We start from the raw sequence: 21,031 nt of genomic DNA on the forward strand, positions 1-21,031 counted from the left end.
AGCTTTTACTGACACCTGAGGTGTAGAAATCTAGTCAGGTTGCGGTGTGAATTGCACTGTCCAAATCGGTGTAACGTTACTGTCCAAACAACCAACAAAGTAATTGGGTATTGATTATCAAGGCTGGCTACGGCTGCTTAAAATGGACATGAAATCTGACCCATGAAACGACTGGAGGTCTCACAATGTTGTGACAACTGCTTGCAACATACCGAAAATTCTTCCTGAAACTTTAGGTTGTTGTTTGTGCAGAGCTCTTCCACGTGTTGCAGAAAGGCTTTTTTGGAGATCGGCCTGGAAGGAGAGATAAAAATAATCATGGAATGAGATTTCTTTTCCTCTTGAATCTTTTTGTTTCACTGTTTCAAAGGCCCAACAGAGGGTGGCACATCACAGCGTGGGCTGGGATTCATGGCAGAGCCCTATGGAGTAGGAACGGTATATGACTAAAGCAAATAGGGTAAAGGTAGTTTTAAACCCAGTCCAGTAAGAAAAGATACCATGAGTAAGGAAGGGTGGGGAGGGACTTGAGTTCAGCTATTCTCTTCACAGCGAAGCACAAAGTAGACCTGGGGGATGTATTAATCATAGGGCTCTGGCAAGGACAGGCATTTTTGCCTACTTTTTGTGCACCCGGGGCACTACCGTGTTACAGGAAGGGCCACAAATGCTTTTGCGATCCCATGTGTAATGTGTGTTGAGCTGGTGCTGCTTGTGCGCGGGTGCGATAGAGCATCACTTCACTGTCCTAGGGCCAGGGCCCCATGCATATGACAGAATCCTTTGCCTTTGCACCTGCTCCATATCACAGATGGAGGTGCAGAGGCAAAGAGACTGTCAGGAGGAACTCTGTGCACAACACAGAGGTCGTGCACGGTCAGTGAGCCTCCCGAGGGTGCCTCTTGAGAGGAGTGTCACAGAGGTCCAATGACCCCCAAATCCCCCTGCAAGTCGGTTCAGTCACTCACTACACTAACCAGCGGAGGGGTCACTGCCTACCTTTGAAAGGAAGGCTGGATGGCCACCTCCTGTAAAAGGAGGAATAGCACCTTGAAACAGCTGGTCCGCCTTTTACTAATGCACTATTCCTTCGTAGGTACATGTCCACAGCAGCACTGGGAAGAGTGCATTTCCCGTGATTTACCTCAATGCATCAGTCTGTGCCTGGTGCACCCACTTATGGGTGTGCTTCTGGGCAGAGTGCGACAATAGGATGTATTTGTAATGTGGCTCCTGGTCCATAGGCAAAGGCAACAGTTTCTTAGAGGTCTTACTCTGTAAAAGGTTTGCTGGGCACAGGTGCAGAGGCACAGATCAAGCTGGGTCGTTACTAAGGGGGTTATTCCAACTTTGGAGGAGGTGGTAATCCGTCCCAAATGTGACAGATTTACCACCAGCCGTATTACGAGTTCCATAGGATATAATGGACTCGTAATACGGCTGGTGGTATATCCGTCACTTTACCGTCACTTTTGGGACGGATTACCACTTCCTCCAAAGTTGGAATAACCCCCTAAGTCTGCCTTAGGCCAGTAGAAAGACAGTGACAGCTCAGGCAGACATGTTTAGCTCCGCCATAGCCTTGCTTGGAACAGAAATATTCGAGTTGAAAAAGCTGGTAGAGAGTGAGTCAGGGCAGGGCCGGCCGTAGTGGGCAACGGGTGTTTCCCTGCGAGACTGAAGGGGTGGGGGCAGGTTTTGTTACAGGGGCCCAGTTGTGCAATGGTGCTGCAATATCGGACCCCAGTAAAAAAAAGCAGCACTCCAGCCTAATCAGCTCATTCTCACTCCCAGCCTCTCCTCGGAGGCTGGTATGACAAAATTCCCAAGGCTGCTCCGTGTTCCCAGTCCGGCCCTGAGTCACGGGTCAGGCAGCCTTGACTTGCAACAGCTTTGTTAGTTGTGCCCATTCACCTTTTCATGCATGTCCTGGAGAACCTCAGGTAGAGTTCAGAGGCTCCAAACTCAGGGGAACAGTTTGTTCTGCCAGAGTTCCAGGCCATGTGCCTTCTTATCTTTCGTCAATACAAATCATTAGTATTTGCTAGCTAAGTACATCTGCACAACCGTGAAATCAGGCCAAAGTCTTAGTTGGCTCCTCATGTTTCTAAAATTCAGATGAATTAGGAAGAAATAAGTCCCTTGGCTCTCTGTGTCTACACCCAACAATAGTATAGACCAACCTGAGCTAAGCAGCAAATATGGATTCTTTATTATGGGAAAACAATGCAGCAAATAGACAAAAACCATCTTTGGGAATTAAATGTTAAATACCCAAGGGAGAAGCTGGCACTGAAAGGCCACACATGCATTTCTGCATTCCCTGGTGGAAATTTCACTAGACAATTTACAAAAGGCTTTTTTACTAGCTACCACTTCAGTAAAATAGTTTTTTTTGGCTATTGGATCACTTATGTTTAATGGAGAACACTAACGAAATGTCACTCTTACAAATATCAGAAAACAGCAAGCACAATCAGATACCAATGTCCAGTCAGATGTGGCACCATTGAAATGGAATTTTCACCACAAAACCTCAGTGAATGCCAACGACTGACATGCCTACATCTATATCCCCTTGAAACCATTTGTAACTAGTCACCTGGAATTTTCACCAGGGTTTTAAAACTATATGAATAGCTTAAACAGAAAGGAATTTGGCAGAAATTAAATTAGGAAAAGCCAAGACGGGGACGAACTTTTTTTTAACGTTCAAAGGTTCAATTAGAAAGGAATTTGACTTCAGTGAAAGAAAGAAGCCAAGAGAGCAACGACCTTGGACAAAAATTAGGCATTATTATTTTCTCATGATTTGGGAGGCTGCAGTCCTGCATTTGGATGTATAAATAAACATTTCCTAGTGTTTTTTTCAAGATTTATGATTTCAGTGCGATATCCCGGAATGAATCCTGTTTTCTAGAGAACATCATAACTTTATCTCTCACGAAACATTTTCCGCTCTTGCTGCGGTTTAGAGCATATTACAGAAAATTGTGGTGACCTCATTGAATAATTACACAGTTTTTAACCCCGGGAGTTTAAATATCCCCATATTGCTTCCCAAGCTAAAACACAGACATGCAAGCTTCACCCTAGAGAGAGAGAAAGCATTTCTCCAGTTACCATGCAATTAGTCATGCTTTTATGATTTATACCCAAGTTGGAGGTTTGCTCTAATAAACACAGGAAAAGGACCCACACAGCTAGCTATATTACTAAAGTCGCACACATTTAGAAGAAACTTACTTGAGCGATTTTCTATAACTAAGTAACCTGCAACAGAGATTAAGTTAAACAGAACAAGTTGTAAAATTGTAAATATTGCATGAATTATCTTAAAGTTCAGCATGCAACTATAAGCCAACACGCTCATTGCAGTAGCACAAGAACATGTTTTCCAAATAAATACTTTATTTTTCTGTAAATGCCCTACATTCAGGCAGCAGCAAAATACCAGCAATTAGATGGACAATTATTCACAAGTCGCTCAATCAAATAGGTTACATGGTGCACATTTCTGTTGAAGCATTTTACATACACTGCTAGAAATTCCTTTGGAGTAAAATAACAATTTGGTTGATAGAATGGCTGAATTAATCAACACTATTGTCATTGCTGTGGGTAGCATTCCATTCCATTGTTTTTTTCTCCTTGTGCCACTACAGGGAGAGACCGGGCAATTGGAAATCATTCCCAATCTCAACATAGAATGGGTAATACAACCACCACTTCTAGCCTCGACCCCCCTATGGAAATACGAACAAGATCAGACCAATTTTAGCCTCACTGTTCCAAACGAATGCTCCTTGGATTCCCTTGGTGATGAACCTCCTACTTTACCACCTGCTGAAGTGGAAGATTTCCTGTCTTCAATTATCCCGGATACGATTGACAACTTCCAAAATGACTCTGACTCTTGAAATTCTTCCTTTTTTACGCCACAAGTTAACATTTGAAATTGTCCTTTTATATATGCTCAAGTGTCTTTTAACTTGTCATTATTGACATTCTTATATATATCTCTTAGGTTGAATTTTAGTAGTTTTTATATATAATTAGGCTTTGAACCACCTTTGAACTGACAAGGGGAGGGTGTTGTGTAGCCATTTTAGTTATAGCTCCATGTACGTTATCTAATCGAACTAGGCCTGCTGCTGTGCACTTTAACCTAGATATATTTGATCCTGCTTCATTTATTATTTTAATAATAGCCACATTTGTGGTCTTGTTTTATTTCTCTCTATCTATCTTTTTTTTGCCTAGGCCAGCACTGCGTTCTTAAACAAGATATTTCTTTCACTCTGTGCTTTTCTCAAGGCTGCAGTAAGATAGGTTGCCGGTAAACGTGGTAACGCTTTGTCTCTGGTATTCATAGAAACATACACATCCTTACGTAGGGACATTTTCTCAGAACATCAGCTGTTTTATCATAAAAACACTTCTCCGTCCCATACACGTTAGAGGGAGATTCCAGCCAGATGACCACGACTGTATGCTGATTGCTGAACGCTTAGCTACAGCTGCTTATGCAGACTTCAGGCCTCTTGCTCAGGTATGAGGGATGATGCCTTTCCAGAGGAACCTGAAGGGCAGAACTAGAGCTTAACATGCTGTGCTTTAATATTGCCTAGGTAGGAATTATTTGAATGACTCTAGTGACAAAGGCCCAGGGTGCTGTGGTTTATGGGGCAGATATTTGGGGATTTTCTAATGTAAGTAAACTCTCTGTGGGGGAAAATAGATTTATAAGATCGCTTCTGGCATGTCCTCGGAATACCCCTCTGATCCAATTGTTTTGGGACCTTGGTCTTTCGCGTATCTCAGATGTAATTGTCCTAAGACCCCTGCTTTTTTGGGTTCGCATTTGGACTACTCCTGAACTAATTGTATACAAGGAGTCCCTCGAAGATATTCTAGATAGACCCAATGCACTTTCTATTCCTTGGCTTAAGCATATCTCAAATTGGCTTCATATTTTGGGTCTTAAAAACTTTTGGAGTCAACCTTACAATCTAAGGAGGGACCACAAGAAACACTTGAAAACAGTTTATTGGACTTCTGTCAGGGAAAACTACCTGCTACATATGTCACATGGCAGACTGACATCCCAATTTCTTGATCTCAAGTGGTATCCTCATCTTGAACCATTTATGGATTCAATTTCTGACCAGCTAAGCAAAAGTTTATATATTCAGTTTAGGTATGGATGCTTACCTCTTAAATCTTTCAACAGCACGTGGAGTGGTACTACAACAACTGATTTATGTCCTAGCTGTAATTGCACTCCAGAATCCGTAGTACATTTTATGTTTATATGCCCCGCGTATAGGACTGCACAGCGGAAGTGGCTACGCCCAATTTGTAGGAATATGGACATGAGACATTGTAAAGATGCCCTAAGGATTATGATGAGGGATACCTCCACTCCCCTGTTCTGTGCGGTCAGCAAGTTCCTTGCGGCTGCATGGTACATACGCACACGTTATCTAAAAAACTATAATGACTAGATCTAAGTTTTATAGTTTTCATTATTTATTTCTGACTAACATATGTATTTTAAGATTACTGTGATTGTTCACCAGCTGTTAATGAGACTTCTAAGAGGAATAGGCTTTCAGGTGGTTAAATACAACTTGCGGGGAAGTATGTGTATGATTTTAAGCATTTATGCTTTTTTTCTCCTCCTAAGTTATTTCTGATAGCATGATAGTTGTGTCCTCTCTTTTTGAACTTGAGTTTATCTCTGTATTTTTATGATGCTATTGCTTTGATTGTTGAATATAACTGAATAAAGCTGTGTATGATGATAATGATGACTCTAGTGACAATATGGTAGCATTATTTTTATGTTTTACTCTCCTCGTCACAATTTTAATCCTGTTATGCTTCATTGTACTGGTTATTGAAGTACTTGTGCTTGTCCTTGTATATGTGAGACTAATGTAAATGAGAGAAACGGATGCAATCTTAGTGACCATGATTTCCCTGAGGAGCCAATTGTGTCATGAGCTCTGCTGCCCAATCATCCTTGCTCTTGTGTGGAGATGAGGCACTGCTAGTTAGCCTGAGCAAAGCCCAGATTAGGCGACAGGTGTCACCTGAAGTGAGTTAGACACAGTCTCCCACAGTGCAGGCGATTCCGTCGCTCAAATCCAGTAGTCTCATTAGAATAATGAGAGCCTACATGACACTATCACAAATTGTCCTACACAACCTATGTTTGGGCATGCCCATGTCTTCTTGAGTATTGCCTATGACATACTCCATAAACAAAATAAAAATGTGCTGTAAAGAATGTTTTAATGAATCATAACCAATGGTATTATTGTGAGTATCATTCAAGCCCATCAATTTTGCTCATTCTATCAAGACAGAAAAGACCAGCCATATACAAATCAAATTAGTCTTTGTCCTGCCCAGGAGGTGGAAGTGCAGATGGGATACTAGGTCACATAACCTTCAAATGGGACGACAAGCAACTTTCTGAAGTCACATTGGACTTCATCACTTAGGAGCAGCTTCACTCCCTAGTGCACAGTGAGCTCTATTAGCCATCTCTGGGGAAAATGTGTGTTTCCATTGGTGAAACACAGAGTAAAAGAACATAAGTAATTAAACTATTAAATATAACAAAGTCATTGGACTTGGTCATTTCTACTGGGTCATCCCCAACATTTTTGTCTTCATTCTCCTGTTTTCTGAACCTGTTTTTGTTGGCTTGTAGGACTCTGAGCACTTTGCCACTACTAACCAGTGCTAAAGTGTTTGTGCTATCTCCTTTAAATGTGGTTGAATTGGCTTACACCCAATTAGTCAATTTAATTCACTTGCAAGTCCCTGGTCAAGTGGTACTACAAGTATCCAGGACCTGTAAATTACATGTTCTAGTGGGCCTGGAGCACTCATTGTGCCACCCACTTGAGTAGCTCTTTAAACCTGTTTCAGGCCGTTTGACCTGACAGCCTTAGGGTGGTCACCCCGAACTTTTTGCCTGCCTCCCTCCCTCCACGTTTTGACACTATTTTTGTTGGTTTTATGACTCTGCACACTTTACCACTGCTAACCAGTGCTAAAGTGCATATGCCCTCTCCCATAAATCATGATAACATTGGTTCATACCCAACTGGCATATTTGATCTACTGGTAAGTCCCTAGTAAAAGGCATTACATGTGCCCAGGGCCTGTAGATTGAATTCTACTTGTGAGCCTGCAGCACTGGTTGTGCCACCCACATAAGTAGCCCCTTAACCATGTCTCAGGCCTGCTATTGCAAGGCCTGTGAGTGCCGTTTCACTGCCACTTCGACTTGACATTTTAAAGTATTTGCTAAGCCTTAAACACCCCTTTTTCTACATATAAGTCACCCTAAGGTAGGCCCTAGGTAACCCAGAGGGAAGGGTGCTATGTGGGTAAAAGGCAGGACACATATCTGTGTGTTTTATATGTCCTGGTAGTGGAAAACTCCTAAATTCATTTACCCCTGCTGTGAGGCCTGCTCCTTTCATAGGCTAACATTAAGGCTACCCTCATAAACTGTTTGATTGGTAGATTATGATTAGAAAGGGGTAAACAGGTCATATTTAGTATGGTCAGAATGGTAACACAAAGTCCTACTGATGGTGAAGTTGGATTTTATATTCCTATTTCAGAAATTACACTTTTAGAAAGTGAGCATTTCTCTACACTTAAATCCTTCTGTGCCTTACAATCCACGTCTGGGCTGGTTTGGTGGACAGCACTCTTGTGCATTTCACCCAGACAACCACAAACACAGGATGATCAGTCACACCTGCACACATCTGCATACTGAAGGGGTCTTCCTGGACTGGAAGGGTGGAGGCCCGACACTTACATTTCAAAGGACAGTGGCCTGCCCTCACACAATGGACTGCCAAATCCCCTACCAGGACCCTGGCAGACAGGAGTGTACTGAAAGGGGACCTTGTGCACTTCTAAGCCCGTCTTTGAAGTCTCCCCAACTTCAAAGGCACATTTGGGTATATAAACTGGGTCCCTGACCCTACCAACTCAGACACTTCCTGGGAAAGCAACTCTGAACTAGAACTTTCAACCTGCCAAGATAAGCTGCCTGGATGCCCAAAGGACTCACCTGGACTACTGTGCTGTAAAGTATTGCTGCCTTGCTGTTGCCTTGCTGCCTTGCTGGCCCCTGACTCTGCTGAGAAGTGCTCTCCAAGGGCTTGGATTGAGCTTGCATCCTGTTTCCTGAAGTCTCAGGGCCAAGAAGACTTTGTCTCTGCAAAGAACTCCTTGTGCGGTGAAAAAGTGACGCACAGCCTGCCGGAAACGACGCACAGCCTGCTTAGCGGGGAAAGAATCCCCTCATCCCGAACCAGAATGATGCAGCCTGGCGCCCAGAGTGGAGATTGATGCAGTGCCAGCGTTGTGACCCGAACTTCGACGCACAGCCCATTGGATCGACGCATCGGCAAGCTGGAACAACGCAGCCCAACTTCCTGTGAGAGAAATCGACTCAGCGCCTGCCATACAACAGAAACTCAGACGCAACACCCACCAGATCGACGCATCACCTGGGACTTCGTCCTGCATGCCCTGGATTTCCAAGCATCATCCCTGGGGGTCAAAAGACCCTGCATCGCGAAGAGAATTCAAGCCTGCACGCCGGAATTCGACGCAAAGCCCTTGCCAGGTGGAAAAGAATCAACGCATTGTCTGTGTGCGCTCAGAAATCCGACACACACCTACCTTTTTCAATGCATCTCGTCCTCTGCGGTCTTCGTGCATGTAATTTTAATGTAAGCCAGGTACTTTGTGCTTGCAAGAGACCATTCTCGCTTTTAAGAACTTAAACCTCATCTTATCATTACAAAAGTGATATTTCAACTTGTATTTATCAAATCTTTTTTGTTTTGACCTTAATCTACTCAGATAAATATTCTATATTTTTCTAAACTTGTGTGGTGTATCTTTGTGGTGTTTGCACTGTTATTGCATGATTTATTGCACAAATGCTTTACATATTGCCTTCTACGTTAAGCCTGACAGCTCAGTGCCAAGCTACCAAAGGGTGGGCATAGGATAATTTGGAATGTATGTGACCTACCCTGACTAAAGTGAGGGTCCTTGCTTGGACTGGGGGGTAACCTGACTGCCAACCAAAGACCCCATTTCTAACACAGGCCTGCTATTGTGCGCTCAGCTAGTGGTGTCCCTCTCCAGCTCTGGAGACTCGCCGGGGGCTAACCTCTCTCGCTGTATGAGTGACATTGCCAAATGGATGACTGAGTCCAAACTCAAATTTAACGATGGAAAATCGGAAGTCCTGGTCTTGGGCAATGGTCCCCCCGCTCTTCCTCTCCCCTCGCTTTCAGATGCCTTCAGTACTCTTCCTCTCCCCAAACCTCAAGTTAAAACTTTAGGTGTGATGCTTGACCCCCGGCTTACTATGGATTGCCAAGCCAGTAAAGTTTCCTCTACATGTTTTGGTCTCATGCGTATGTTCAGAAAGATTTGCACCCTTCTCCCTCCTACAGCTAGAAGAATCCTCATTCAAGCCTTAATCCTTTCCCGGCTGGACTACGGAAACTCCCTGTTCCTCAGCTCCCCTCTTTATGTCATAAAGAAGCTGCAAAGAGTACAAAATGCAGCTGCCAGGCTTCTTACTCACTCCTCAAAATATTCTTCCGTGAAATTGGCTATCTCTACTCTCCACTGGCTCCCCATCAAAGAACGGATCCATTTTAAATCTCTCTGCATTGTCCATAGGGCCCTACATGGTAAGGGCCCCATTTCTCTGAGGAAACGTATTTTCCTGCATATTCCTTCTAGGAACTTACATTCCTCCTCTCTTAGGTATGCACACATCTCTCGGTCTAAGAGAGCCTGGGGCAACAACTCCTTCTCCAGCAAGGCTTCCCACCTTTGGAATACCCTTCCTATGGAGCTCCGTTATGAATCCTCTGAGCGCCTCTTCAGGAAAAAGCTTTAAACTTTTTTATTCTGTAATTAGTATCGATTCTTCCACCTATTCGTGCCTTGTTGCTTTAGCGCTGGGATGCCTTTGGGTCGCCATGCGCTCCATAAATGCTAAAAACTAAACTAAACTAAAACTAAACTAAACTATTGTAGCATGTGTGTGCAGTTGTTAAACTGCCTCTTTGACCTGAAAAAATAAAGCTTTTGCCAGGCCTAGCCCTTCATTTTTAATACATATGTCACCACTAGGGTAGGCCCTGAACAGTCTATGGGGAAGGGTACGATGTACTCAAGAGGTCGGAAATGTACTTTTAAGTTTTACACATCCTTCTAGTGAAAAACTCTTAAATGTATTTTTCATTACTGTAAGACCTACATCTCCCATTGGATAACACTGGATTACATTAATACATTTAATAAGTGATAACTGTCAATTGGAAGCAGGTACACAGTCCATGTTTGGTATCTAAATATTTGTAACCCCCTTTAATGCTAAAGTCAGATTTTTAACTACAGTTTTGCAAATGACACTTTTAGAAAGTTGACATTTTCTTCTCCTAACCATTTGGAGCCTACAGCCTGATCCTGGGACCACATGACTAGGTGTAGCTGGCAGTTGGTCTTGTGTATTTCTCCCAGACAGTGAGACAAATGGAAGATAGGTGTTGTCAGGATGGAACACCGAGCTAACAAGGGGGAGCTGTTAAATACCATACTTGAGAATCACAAAGCCTCTGCATAAGCAGTCTCACAAAGGGTCTGTCACTAGTCTTTTGTGACCCCAAGACATGCTGGAGCCAGGGCAGAGAGGAAGGAGATGCCTGACAATTAGAGGGGTGGAAAACCCTAGAAGCTTCCTCTACTTTAAAGTGGGCACCAGGTATAAATATTTGACCCATGGACCCAACTCTTCAGTACACTTCTGGAGCTGTGGACTCTGCCAGGAAGAAGGACTGCTGTGCTGCTGAAAGGACTGCCACTCTGATGAACTTCTGCCTGGAAGGACTGTTGCCCTACCCGGCTGGCCTGTTGGCCTACTGCCCTGCTGCCTGCTACCTGGGTGAAAAAAACTGGACCTGCACTTCTAAACCCAGGACTCCAGAGTGACTCAAAGGGCTAGTTGCGTGACCGCCTTATCAGAAGCCTCAGGTACACAACAGGCTTCCAATAACCTTGATTTCAGCACCTGGACTCTGCCATCTTTTAGCCTTTCTCTGCAAAGCGGCGCCACCCCAGTCCTGAACCCTTGGAAGTGGGCTTGAAGGTGCTCTGCCAGTCTATATGTGGATTCAGCAATACTGATGCATCTCTTCAGCGGGTGCATGTCCTGTGGAACTTATGCATCACCTCTAATATGTGGACTTCCCCAACACAAGGATTCTGTATCACCTACAGCAGCCCGCCGGAAGTGCTACTTCTCCACACCACAACATGGCCTCCCCTATGCAGCCTATCGGGACGGCTGCTGCATGCCACCTCTCCACACAAGGATATCACATCACACTTCACAGCTCCATGGAACTGCCACTGTGAGAGACCTTTCCTCGCCTGGACCTCACATCGCCTCTGCTATACGATGTATTCCCGTAGAAGGACTCCGCAGCTCTTCACAACCAGGATTAAGATACTATATTTAGCAAATGTAAGTGGGTCCCTTTAGCCTGCCCGTGGTCCATTGCTGTTGGCCCAAACTGTGACTTTGTCCCGGCCCAGTACAACCAGATAACCACCGTTGGCGCTTTGTGCTTTTTGGCGCTATTTTCACTTACATCTTTAAAACTCCATATCTCTGGTTTTATTGATTAGTTTTTAAAATAATTTTTGTCTTGATTTATTTGTTATGATTTACTCTATTTTTCGAGATTGGTGTGGAATCTTTCTCGTGTTGTGTTTTCATTTTATTACTGTTTGAAGTGCTGCATAAATACTTTACACACTGCCTCTAAGTTAATACTGACTACCCTGTGCCAAGCTACCAGTGAGTTGAGCACAGGTTAATTTGGGGTTTGCTTGTAAATTCAACCTGATAAAGATTTTAGTTGCTGCTTGAGTAGTGTTTCACTCTTTCCCCAAAGCCAGTAACCCAATTAAAAAAAAAACACTGAACAGTGCCAAGGAATATGATAACTGTAATCATTCCATCCAACTCACTGTCAGGTCATGCCTAAGACAGTGCTTATGCTGTCGCTTGTTAGACATTTTCTTACCTTACAGTGGGTTTACAGCCCTCCCACTGTTCACCATTTTTTGGCTTCATTGTCACACTCATTTGCTTACTTCTGTTTGGTGAGTGTGTGCTGACTTTACTTCATCTTTGTCTCTTTGACCCTCCCATGTTGCATGCCTAAAGTATGTGTGTCCTTCCACTGTTTGCCATGTGGGAGATACATTTTCCTTTCGGTGGATGCACTCCTTCTGCATGCATGCGTTTGTCTGCTTTCTCCCAGTCTCTCTACATACTGTCTCTCTCTCCGACTTGCCTCCCATCCCTTCCATCTAACCATGTTGCCTACCACCCCATCCCTCTATCGGTGATCTCAACCACTGTTCTCCTTAACTTTCAGTTGCTTCCTGCTGTGCAAAACAAAAAAACATGCTATGATGTGGCCACTGCTGGCCTCTTCACAATGCTTTTGTTTTACTATTTGTCTGTATTGCCAACCCACATGCCTTCTCCTTCCATCTTGCCCTTATCCACCCCCTCCCCCCCCAGCAATTAGCAAAAAAGTCATGAGATGCGGCCAACGTGGAGCTTTGTGCAACATGGCTAAAACACATTGACAAAGTCAATAGCTCTTGTAGCAAGACCTATTGGCTTTGCCAATGCATGCTTATTTTACTTGCAAATTCCATTTGATCAGCTGCAAATGGTTATTGTTGCATCCATTTGTAATAGATACGTTTTTAGACTTTAGATTGTAATCTAAACCTCGGTGAAAAAACACAGAGTTTTTAGTGATGAAATGCATTCCAACTGAAATGATTAGATACTGATCCCCAGTTTCAATCTGCAACCAGAATCAAATGAAATGGTTTGCCCGGAAACTCATTATATGTTCAGAAACCATAATGTGATTAATTGTGTTCAGCATAAATCATTTATCAGTAGAGAACTGGAAAATTCAAAAGAACATGTCTGAAAGAGCAGACAACAGTTGCTGCAATTTCAATATCCCAAATTAAATGGTGTTTCTCTCACTTTTATTTCCACCCTCTCAGACACGACAGCGACAACATGAATCCAGATCAGGGACGAGAGGACACTCTGCTCAATGGTGAATTAAATGCTTGTAGAAGCAGAGGCACTTTTAAGTAATGAATGGAGACCAATTCACTACACAGGGCCTTAGAAGCTCCTGACAATATCACCTTTGTTCCCGATCAAGTGTCTCATTTTAGGTTTTCTCCTTTGTGAATGATGAAACTGCTGACTATATGCATAACTCGTGCTACGTGCTTCAAGAGTGCACGTGATCAAATAAAGCCTATTTAAAAAAATCCAACTGGGTCTTAAACCGAGTGGAACTCTTATTTTCCATTGTCAGATCAGGACATTTAAAATGTGCAGTTTACCTGTTTAAGTTTGGTTTCCCAATTGAAAAGTGTTTTGTTACTTAGTAAAACAAAAAAGTGGGTATCACATCAAACATATAGGGGGTCATTCTGACCCTGGCGGCCACCACGGGAGCACCGCCAACAGGCTGGCGGTGCTCCCACGAGCATTCTGACCGCGGCGGTTCAGCCGCGGTCAGAAGCGGAAAGTCGGCGGTCCCCCGCCGACTTTCCGCTGCTCGGGGGAATCCTCCATGGATTCTGACACCCCCTACCGCCATCCTGTTCATGGCGGGAAACCCGCCATGAACAGGATGGCGGTAGGGGGTGCCGCGGGGCCCCTGGGGGCCCCTGCAGTGCCCATGCCAATGGCATGGGCACTGCAGGGGCCCCCGTAAGAGGGCCCCGCAAAGTATTTCAGTGTCTGCTTTGCAGACACTGAAATACGCGACGGGTGCAACGGCACCCGTCGCACCCCTGCAACTACGCCGGCTCAATTCTGAGCCGGCGTCCTCGTTGCAGGGGCATTTCCTCTGGGCCAGCGGGCGCTCTTTTGGAGAGCACCCGCCGGCCCAGAGGAAATGTTTGAATGGCCGCCGCGGTCTTCTGACCGCGGTGCGGTCATTTGGCGGCGGTACCTTGGCGGACGGCCTCCGCCGTCCGCCAAGGTCAGAATCAGGGCCATAGTTTTCATCGTGTGCCTCTCAATAGCAAATGAGAGCTTGTTTTGGTAAGCACATAGGCCCAGATTTGCAAGAAAGTGGTGCATCCATCCTGATGTTCCACTTTTCTTGTGCCACCCCTGCATCACCTAGCGACACCATGGTTGCGCCATATTTACAATAGAGCACACAATGGCAGTTGTTTCCATAATAGCGTCATCATTTATGATGCTATTGAGGCGCTTTGCAAAACACTAGGGAGGCCCATAGGTTACTATGGGTCCATCACTTTAATGCCTGCCCTGTGCAGGCATTAAAAATGATGGAAGAAATGACGCAGTAAACTCTTGTAGATTTCCCTGCATCCTATTCCTGGGCCTCCTAACAGGGAGAGTCCCCCATGCATACATTATGCCTGGCGCGGGCATAATGTGGTGCAAGGCGTTACAAAGTGGTGCAATTCAAGCATTGCACCACTTTGTAAATATGGCGCTGGGGAATGGACTCCTTGACACATTAGCTTAAAAAAAATGGCACTAGTGTGGCGCAAGGGCCTTGTAAATCTGGCCCATAGTTTAGGTGCACGTGATTTTGTGTGTTCAAAATACTGAACATAAGTAACTATCCTCTAGGGACTGGACTCAAAGGCGTGTTAGGTGGCCTGTAAGAGCGAGAAACGTTGACAGAAATAGCTAAAGTGAGACGTGTCACGATACTGTCCTCGAAATACCTGCAGCTATTTAGAAGGGTCGAGAGGTAAGAACATTGCAGTTGGCACTGAATGTTAGTTATTCAGTTTTATTGGCAGAATAGCAGCCACTTTACCCAGAGTAACCTACCTTTCTCATGTAGCACAAGTGTTTGACAGAGAAGGACAGACCAGACTAAAAGTGTTTGTACTCTTAAGTTCTAGTTGCACCGAAGTGTATGAGACCGTAACAACAGGAAGGAAACTATGGATGAACCAGCAGTATATGAGAATATTACAAAATGGTTGCCGTAGAGCTTGTGTTCATTTAGGAAGTTAGGGAAGAACGGATTTTAGATCAATTTAAAAACACATCTTAAACTAATTACGAGATACTGGACTTAAAAATACACTTGCTTAACACCGGGGTAGTTTATTAATTGAATAGCCTTAGTTGGTCTGGTGTTTTTACACTGTGTTGGCTGAGTGATTTTGCAAAAACTATTTGGCACACCATTTGACCTTGCGCCTGCACACATAATAAAAATTTCTCATATTTCACACATTTTCAGTACACACGATGCACATGAAAATGCGTCTGCAACAGGAAAAATTGATGTTTTCTGCCAAATGCCATGGTGCAGTTTGTGTATGTCATGCTCGAAAAGGCTTTCTGAAAAACCCGAACTATGTTCAGTATAAATTAATTAAGCAAACATCAGTTTCTTTGCAATAAAGTTTATGAATATTAAAGTCAATAGACGAGCAAGTTGCAGCTTCGCATTGCTTGCAACAGAGAAAGCTAGGGATCAGACAAAATGGCAGACACTGTCCTTCACCTGTCAAACTTTATGTGGACTTAACTTACCTCATGTGTGTTTCATTCATTTGCTTTGCAGGGCCTTAGTCATTCCTTGGTTCCTTCCATTATGAATATGCATTTTTTTGTGCTGACGTTAAATTTGTGCATGCCCAATTACTACAGAATGCAAAGTGACATAGCTTCATCTATCTATTTCAGTAACTCAGTGAATCAAGGTCATCTGGCGTTTGTTCACAAGAGCTTGATTTGCGGCGAATATGATCCTTTACTGAATTAGGTCAGCTGTGTTTATTTCCAATATTCCAGTGTGTGGTTTTGGACCCACCTAGGGCCTGGTTATAGCTCTGGCATCCTGAGGATCTAGCCATCTCTGAGATAGATAAAACACCTGTGCCACATTGGCAAAGGGGAGTATGCCACATTTAAATCTTCGTGCCCTGATAACGGATTCTGCCCAGAGGCACCACCCGTTGGCATGGCACTAATCATCTAATGTCCTAGTAGCGTGGTTGAACTGCTGTCACCTAACAGGGTACCACAAATCTATCCCCAAACAGTACATACTATTTTAGGGTCAACAGTACAAGTGGCGAAGGCAGGCTGGACATTTTGCACAGCTTATCCAGAGCACTTTTCATGGAACTCAAGTCTAAGCCCATGGTTTCGACAGGCACTTTAAATGGCGGCAGTGCATCTAATTAATGATCTGAATTGACAGGCTCAAATTAGGTGACTCTTTTTATGCAATTTCCAGTGGTCATATCAGTGCCTGATGGTGTTCAAAGGCGAAGATTAAATAGACTTTGCAGTCATTATGAATTGCATATTCTATAAATAAATATTGATAAATAATACTTAACAACTGCAAGCATAATAGCAGGCTAGAGTCTCGTTTGTACTCTTTTTTTAGTTCAAACGTGATGCAAATTAAGTCTTCCTCTTAGAACTATTTGCATTGAAAGACAACACTCAACCCTGATATCTTTCAAAATGCATTTAATGTCAGAGAGGGTTATTGTTAGCAATTGTGGTTTCTGGTTGATAGAGGTATGCACCCTGATCATGCAGGAACCACATTCTTAGTCAGGGTAAGTCACAAACACATCCTAAATTAACTTGTGCTCACACTCTGGTAGCTTGTCAAAGAGCAGTGAGGATTAACTTACCTGAAAAAGTATAAAGTATTGGTTCAGCACTTCAAACAGTAAAGCAGTGAAACACAACACAAAAGCATACCATAGCTGGTTAGAAAAATCAAACTTAATTTAATAAAACAAGACCAAAATGACAAAAGTAGAATAGACCTTAGGAGCAACAAGGGTCAACCGGGGCTATCTGCCCCGTCAAAAGTCAAAAGTTAAGGTTGACCGCAGTGGAGTGTGTGCCAGCTACAGGGACCCAGTTGGGCCAGCTGAATCAAAGCACCTCAAATCCTGGTGCAGGAGCATTGCACTGGTTCTGAACCATGCCATAGGGGAGATGCATCAACTTTCCCCACACAGTTGAGGAAATGTGTTGAAGTTCCCCATGCATCAGTGGCAATGTATCAGAGCCGAGATACAGTGGAGTTCATGTATGGGTGCCGGCTGCATCAAAGTTGAGGTGGTGTGTTGATTTCGATGAGCACAGTAGCTGCGATGCGAAGTTTGGCATCGTTGTCGAGGCAGTAATGGACAGAGATGCAAGGTCCTTGTGCAGAGGGAAACACTGCTGTGAGAAATTGGGTCTCTAGCTGGCAGAGATATGCACCCTGTCCAAGTAGCCACCACAATCCTAGTCATGGTAAGTCACAACACAACCTAAATTATCCTGTGCTCACCCTCCTGTAGCTTGCAACAGAGCAGGCAGGTTTAACTTAGACGGCAATGTGTAAAGTATTTGTGCAATAACTCATACATTAACACAGTGAAGACACCACAAAAAGTGCTCCACAACAGTTTAGAAAAATAGATAATATTTATCTGAATAAAACAAGATCAAAACTACAAAGGTCCCATAAACACAGGTCAAAATATCACTTTTTAGAGGTTTAAATAAGTCTTAATCCATAAGAATAAATGGATGTATCTCTTTAGCACAAAGTACCTGGGATGAGTCAAAAGCAAAGTGATGCATCGGCTCCTGACTGCACAGTGGAGGTGATGCATCAAATCTTTCCTTGCAGGGGCAATGATGCATTGTTTCTTTACTGGAAATGGAGGTGATGCGTCAATTCTTTCCTCAAAGAAAAGGCGATGCGTCGATTTCCAGACACGCAGCCTCGGTTCTTTACTGTGGTGCAGGGATTGGTGACAAATTGATGCCCAGAGAAGATGCATGGAAAATCCAGATGCGTTGTGATGAAACTGCAGAGAAATAGGAGCTGCATCCATTTTCAGCCACGAGACAAGCAGTGCGTTGTTTCTGCAGGAGTTGAATTAATTTTTCAGCCAAGACACAGGCATTGCGTCAATGTTTCTGGTGCATTTAGGCGTGGATTTTCTTTTCTAGTTGAACTCTTTGATGGGCCTTGGACCTCTTAACAGGAGACAAGCTGACCAGCCCTTGGAGATCACTTTTGGTTGGAAGTCAAAGTCCTTCCAGGAGAGGCAGGGGGCAGCAAGCAGCAGGGCAACAAGTAGAAGAGCAGTCCTTCCAGAAAAACAATCCAGTTGAGTCATTTGGGCAGCACTGCAGTCCTTCTCACAGAGTCCAGTTATGGGTTCAGAAGTGTCTGATTTTATGCGGTCACAGACCCAGTATATATACTCAAATGTGCCTTTGAAGTGGAGGAGACTTCAAAGAGTGGTTTTGAAGTGCACCAGTTCCCCTTTCAACCCAGTCCTGGCTGCTAGGAGCTCTGTGAGGGGTTATCAATCCTTTGTGTGGGGTCACGCCACTAGCCTTTGAAATGTGAGAGCCCCTCCACCCTTCCTGCCCAGGAAAAGCCATCAGTATGCAGATGAATGCAGATGCAGCTGAGTTTCCTGTATTTATGGCTGTCTAGGTGGAATGAACAAGGGGAGCTGTCAACCAGGACAGAGCAGCCGTGGATTGGAGACAGGCTGTAAGCCACAGAAAGCAGTAAGTGTAGAGCAATGCCTACTTTCTAAAAGTGGCATTAATAAAATTGTAATGTTAAATCCAGCTTCAGCAGTAAGCAGGATTTGTCAATACCATTCCAACCATACCAAACATGACAATGCCACTCCTTTTAGATCAGAAATTATTACCACTTAAAAGTATATATAAGGGAATTTCCAATGCTGGCCTATGAGAGGAGGAGCAGTCCTTCTCACAGAAGTGAAAAATGACCTTCAGAGTTTTTCACTACCAGGACATGTAAACCTTAAAAGTACATGCCCTGACCTTTTTAGGGTCCTCCCCAAACCTTTTGCCTCCTTCCTCATATTTTTCTGGCCTGTTCTTTTGGCTTTAGGACTCAGTGCACTTCACCACCGCTCACTAGTGCTAAAGTGCATATGCTCTCTGTCTAAACTGTATTTGTGATTGGTTTATCCATGATTGGCATATCTGAGTTACCAGTAAGTCCCTAGTATATTGCACCAGGTGTGCCCTGGGCCTGTAAATCAAGTGCTACTCGTGAGCCTGCAGCAGTAAATGTGCCACCAACATGAGTAGCCCCGTAAACATGTCTCAGGCCTGCCACTGTAGTGTTTGTGTGCACAGTTTTGTACTGCCAGTTTGACCTGGCAAGTGTACTCACTTGCCAGACCCACACCTTCCCTTTTACTACATGTTAGTCACCCCTAAGGTAGGCCAAGTGCTGCCCCATGGGCAAGGTGCAGTGTATCTAAAAGGTAGGACATGTATTGGTGTGTTTTATATGTCCTGACAGTAAAATCCAGCTAAATCCAGCTTTCACTGTTGCAAGGCCCATTTCTCTGTTAGGATAACATGGAGACTGCCTTTAAACATTTTTTATGTGAGGTTTCTCATTGGAAGCAGCTAGAGATATGGAGGTTGGGGCCTCTGAACTTCTGGTGAAGTTGTTTTTTAGATTGTAAGTTTGAAAATGCCATGTATGGAAAGTGGGCATTTTCTTGTTAAACCGTTCTGTGCCTCTGCCTGGCTGCTGAATACACGTCTAAGTGAAGATGGCAGTTGGGATGTTTGTGAATTCACTCTAGAGAGTCACACAAAGGGAGGCATGTCCTGCATATCCTGATGGGTTTTCCTCGGCTGGAGTGGTGGGAGGAGCTGACACATGCACCTGAATAGGGCTGTGCCTGCCCTCACACATGCACTCCCTAATCCCCTAGTGTGTGTCTAGTAAAGGGTGGCGAGAGGCAGGGTCATATGCACCCCAAAGACTTTCCTTTGAAAGTGCCGAATCCTAGCCACTAGACCTCTGCTAAAATAGGATGTTGGCTTGGATAGTCCAGTAGAGAATTGCTTTTCAGAAGTTTATGATTTCAGACATTTTACTGCTCTATATGTCTGCTTCAGCTACCCAACATTGTCAATGTGTACTAAATGCTGTTCGTTTTTTTCTTGTTTAATTGTTATGGCTATATCTGCTCAGTAAAACTTATTTAAAAAAAGACTTTCCTTTGAAGTTCGCCTACTTCAAAGTTAGAAATGAGTATAAGTATTGGACTGCTGACCCCTCAACTTCAGAACACTTCTGGGCTGAGGACATTCTGCCAGGAAGAAGAGCTGAATGCTGTAGGAGGAATTGTCACTCTGCCTGTTGCTTTGCTGTGCTGGTCTGCTGCTTCTGTCCTGGGAGTGAAAGGACTAGACTTTGCTTTTTACATCCTGCTTTCCAAGGTTCTCCAAAGGCTTGTACTGAGCTTGCCTCCTGTTGTGAAGTCTCAGACACATCAAAGACGTCATCTGCCAGTGCCTGGGATCTTCTGCTGAGAGTCCTGACTTGCCAAGTATGCTAAATCCAGACCCTGGTCCCTTGGAAGTGGAAGCTAGTGACCTGAAGTAAAATCCAAGCATGGAGTCCGTTGTGGCAGAAAAATCGGCACAGCACCTGCACCGCGGCTAAACAAAAATTGATGCAGCACCTGTCTTGTGGATGCAAATTCAACACATCACCTGCTTCAGTGCAGATCCATTGTTACTGTGCATCTGGATTTTCCATGCATCATCCCTGGGTGTTATTTTCTTCATCGATGCTGCTCCGCAGTAAGGAATTGAGGCATTACTACCCTTGAGGGAAAATAATCCATGCATCGGCCATCCTGTGGGAAAATAATAGACTCATCTAAAACCCGTCAGGAAAAGAATTCACGCATCGTCTGTCCAGCGGGGAAATAATTGACTCATCAGTTGCTTCTCCGACACGCCACCTCCTTTGCGGCCCACATCATCTTTGTTTTTGAAGCATCCAAAGTA

At 44.1% G+C, this 21,031-nt stretch overlaps 1 protein-coding gene across 1 annotated transcript in view; it reads right to left on the reverse strand.

Annotated features, from left to right (window-relative positions):
- The window catches only part of PTPRQ (protein tyrosine phosphatase receptor type Q), a 1,423,303-nt gene that overhangs the window by 138,108 nt on the left and 1,264,164 nt on the right, over positions 1–21,031 (reverse strand). Inside the window, exons 54-55 of the mRNA XM_069227528.1 lie at positions 3,247–3,273; positions 213–294 (exon numbers count right to left, since the gene is read on the reverse strand). Of these exons, the coding sequence (XP_069083629.1) occupies positions 213–294; positions 3,247–3,273 (109 nt within the window). The remainder of the gene's footprint in view (positions 1–212; positions 295–3,246; positions 3,274–21,031) is intronic.

The sequence above is a fragment of the Pleurodeles waltl genome, chromosome 4_1 (genome assembly GCF_031143425.1).
Source record: "Pleurodeles waltl isolate 20211129_DDA chromosome 4_1, aPleWal1.hap1.20221129, whole genome shotgun sequence".
NCBI classification, from domain to species: domain Eukaryota; kingdom Metazoa; phylum Chordata; class Amphibia; order Caudata; family Salamandridae; genus Pleurodeles; species Pleurodeles waltl.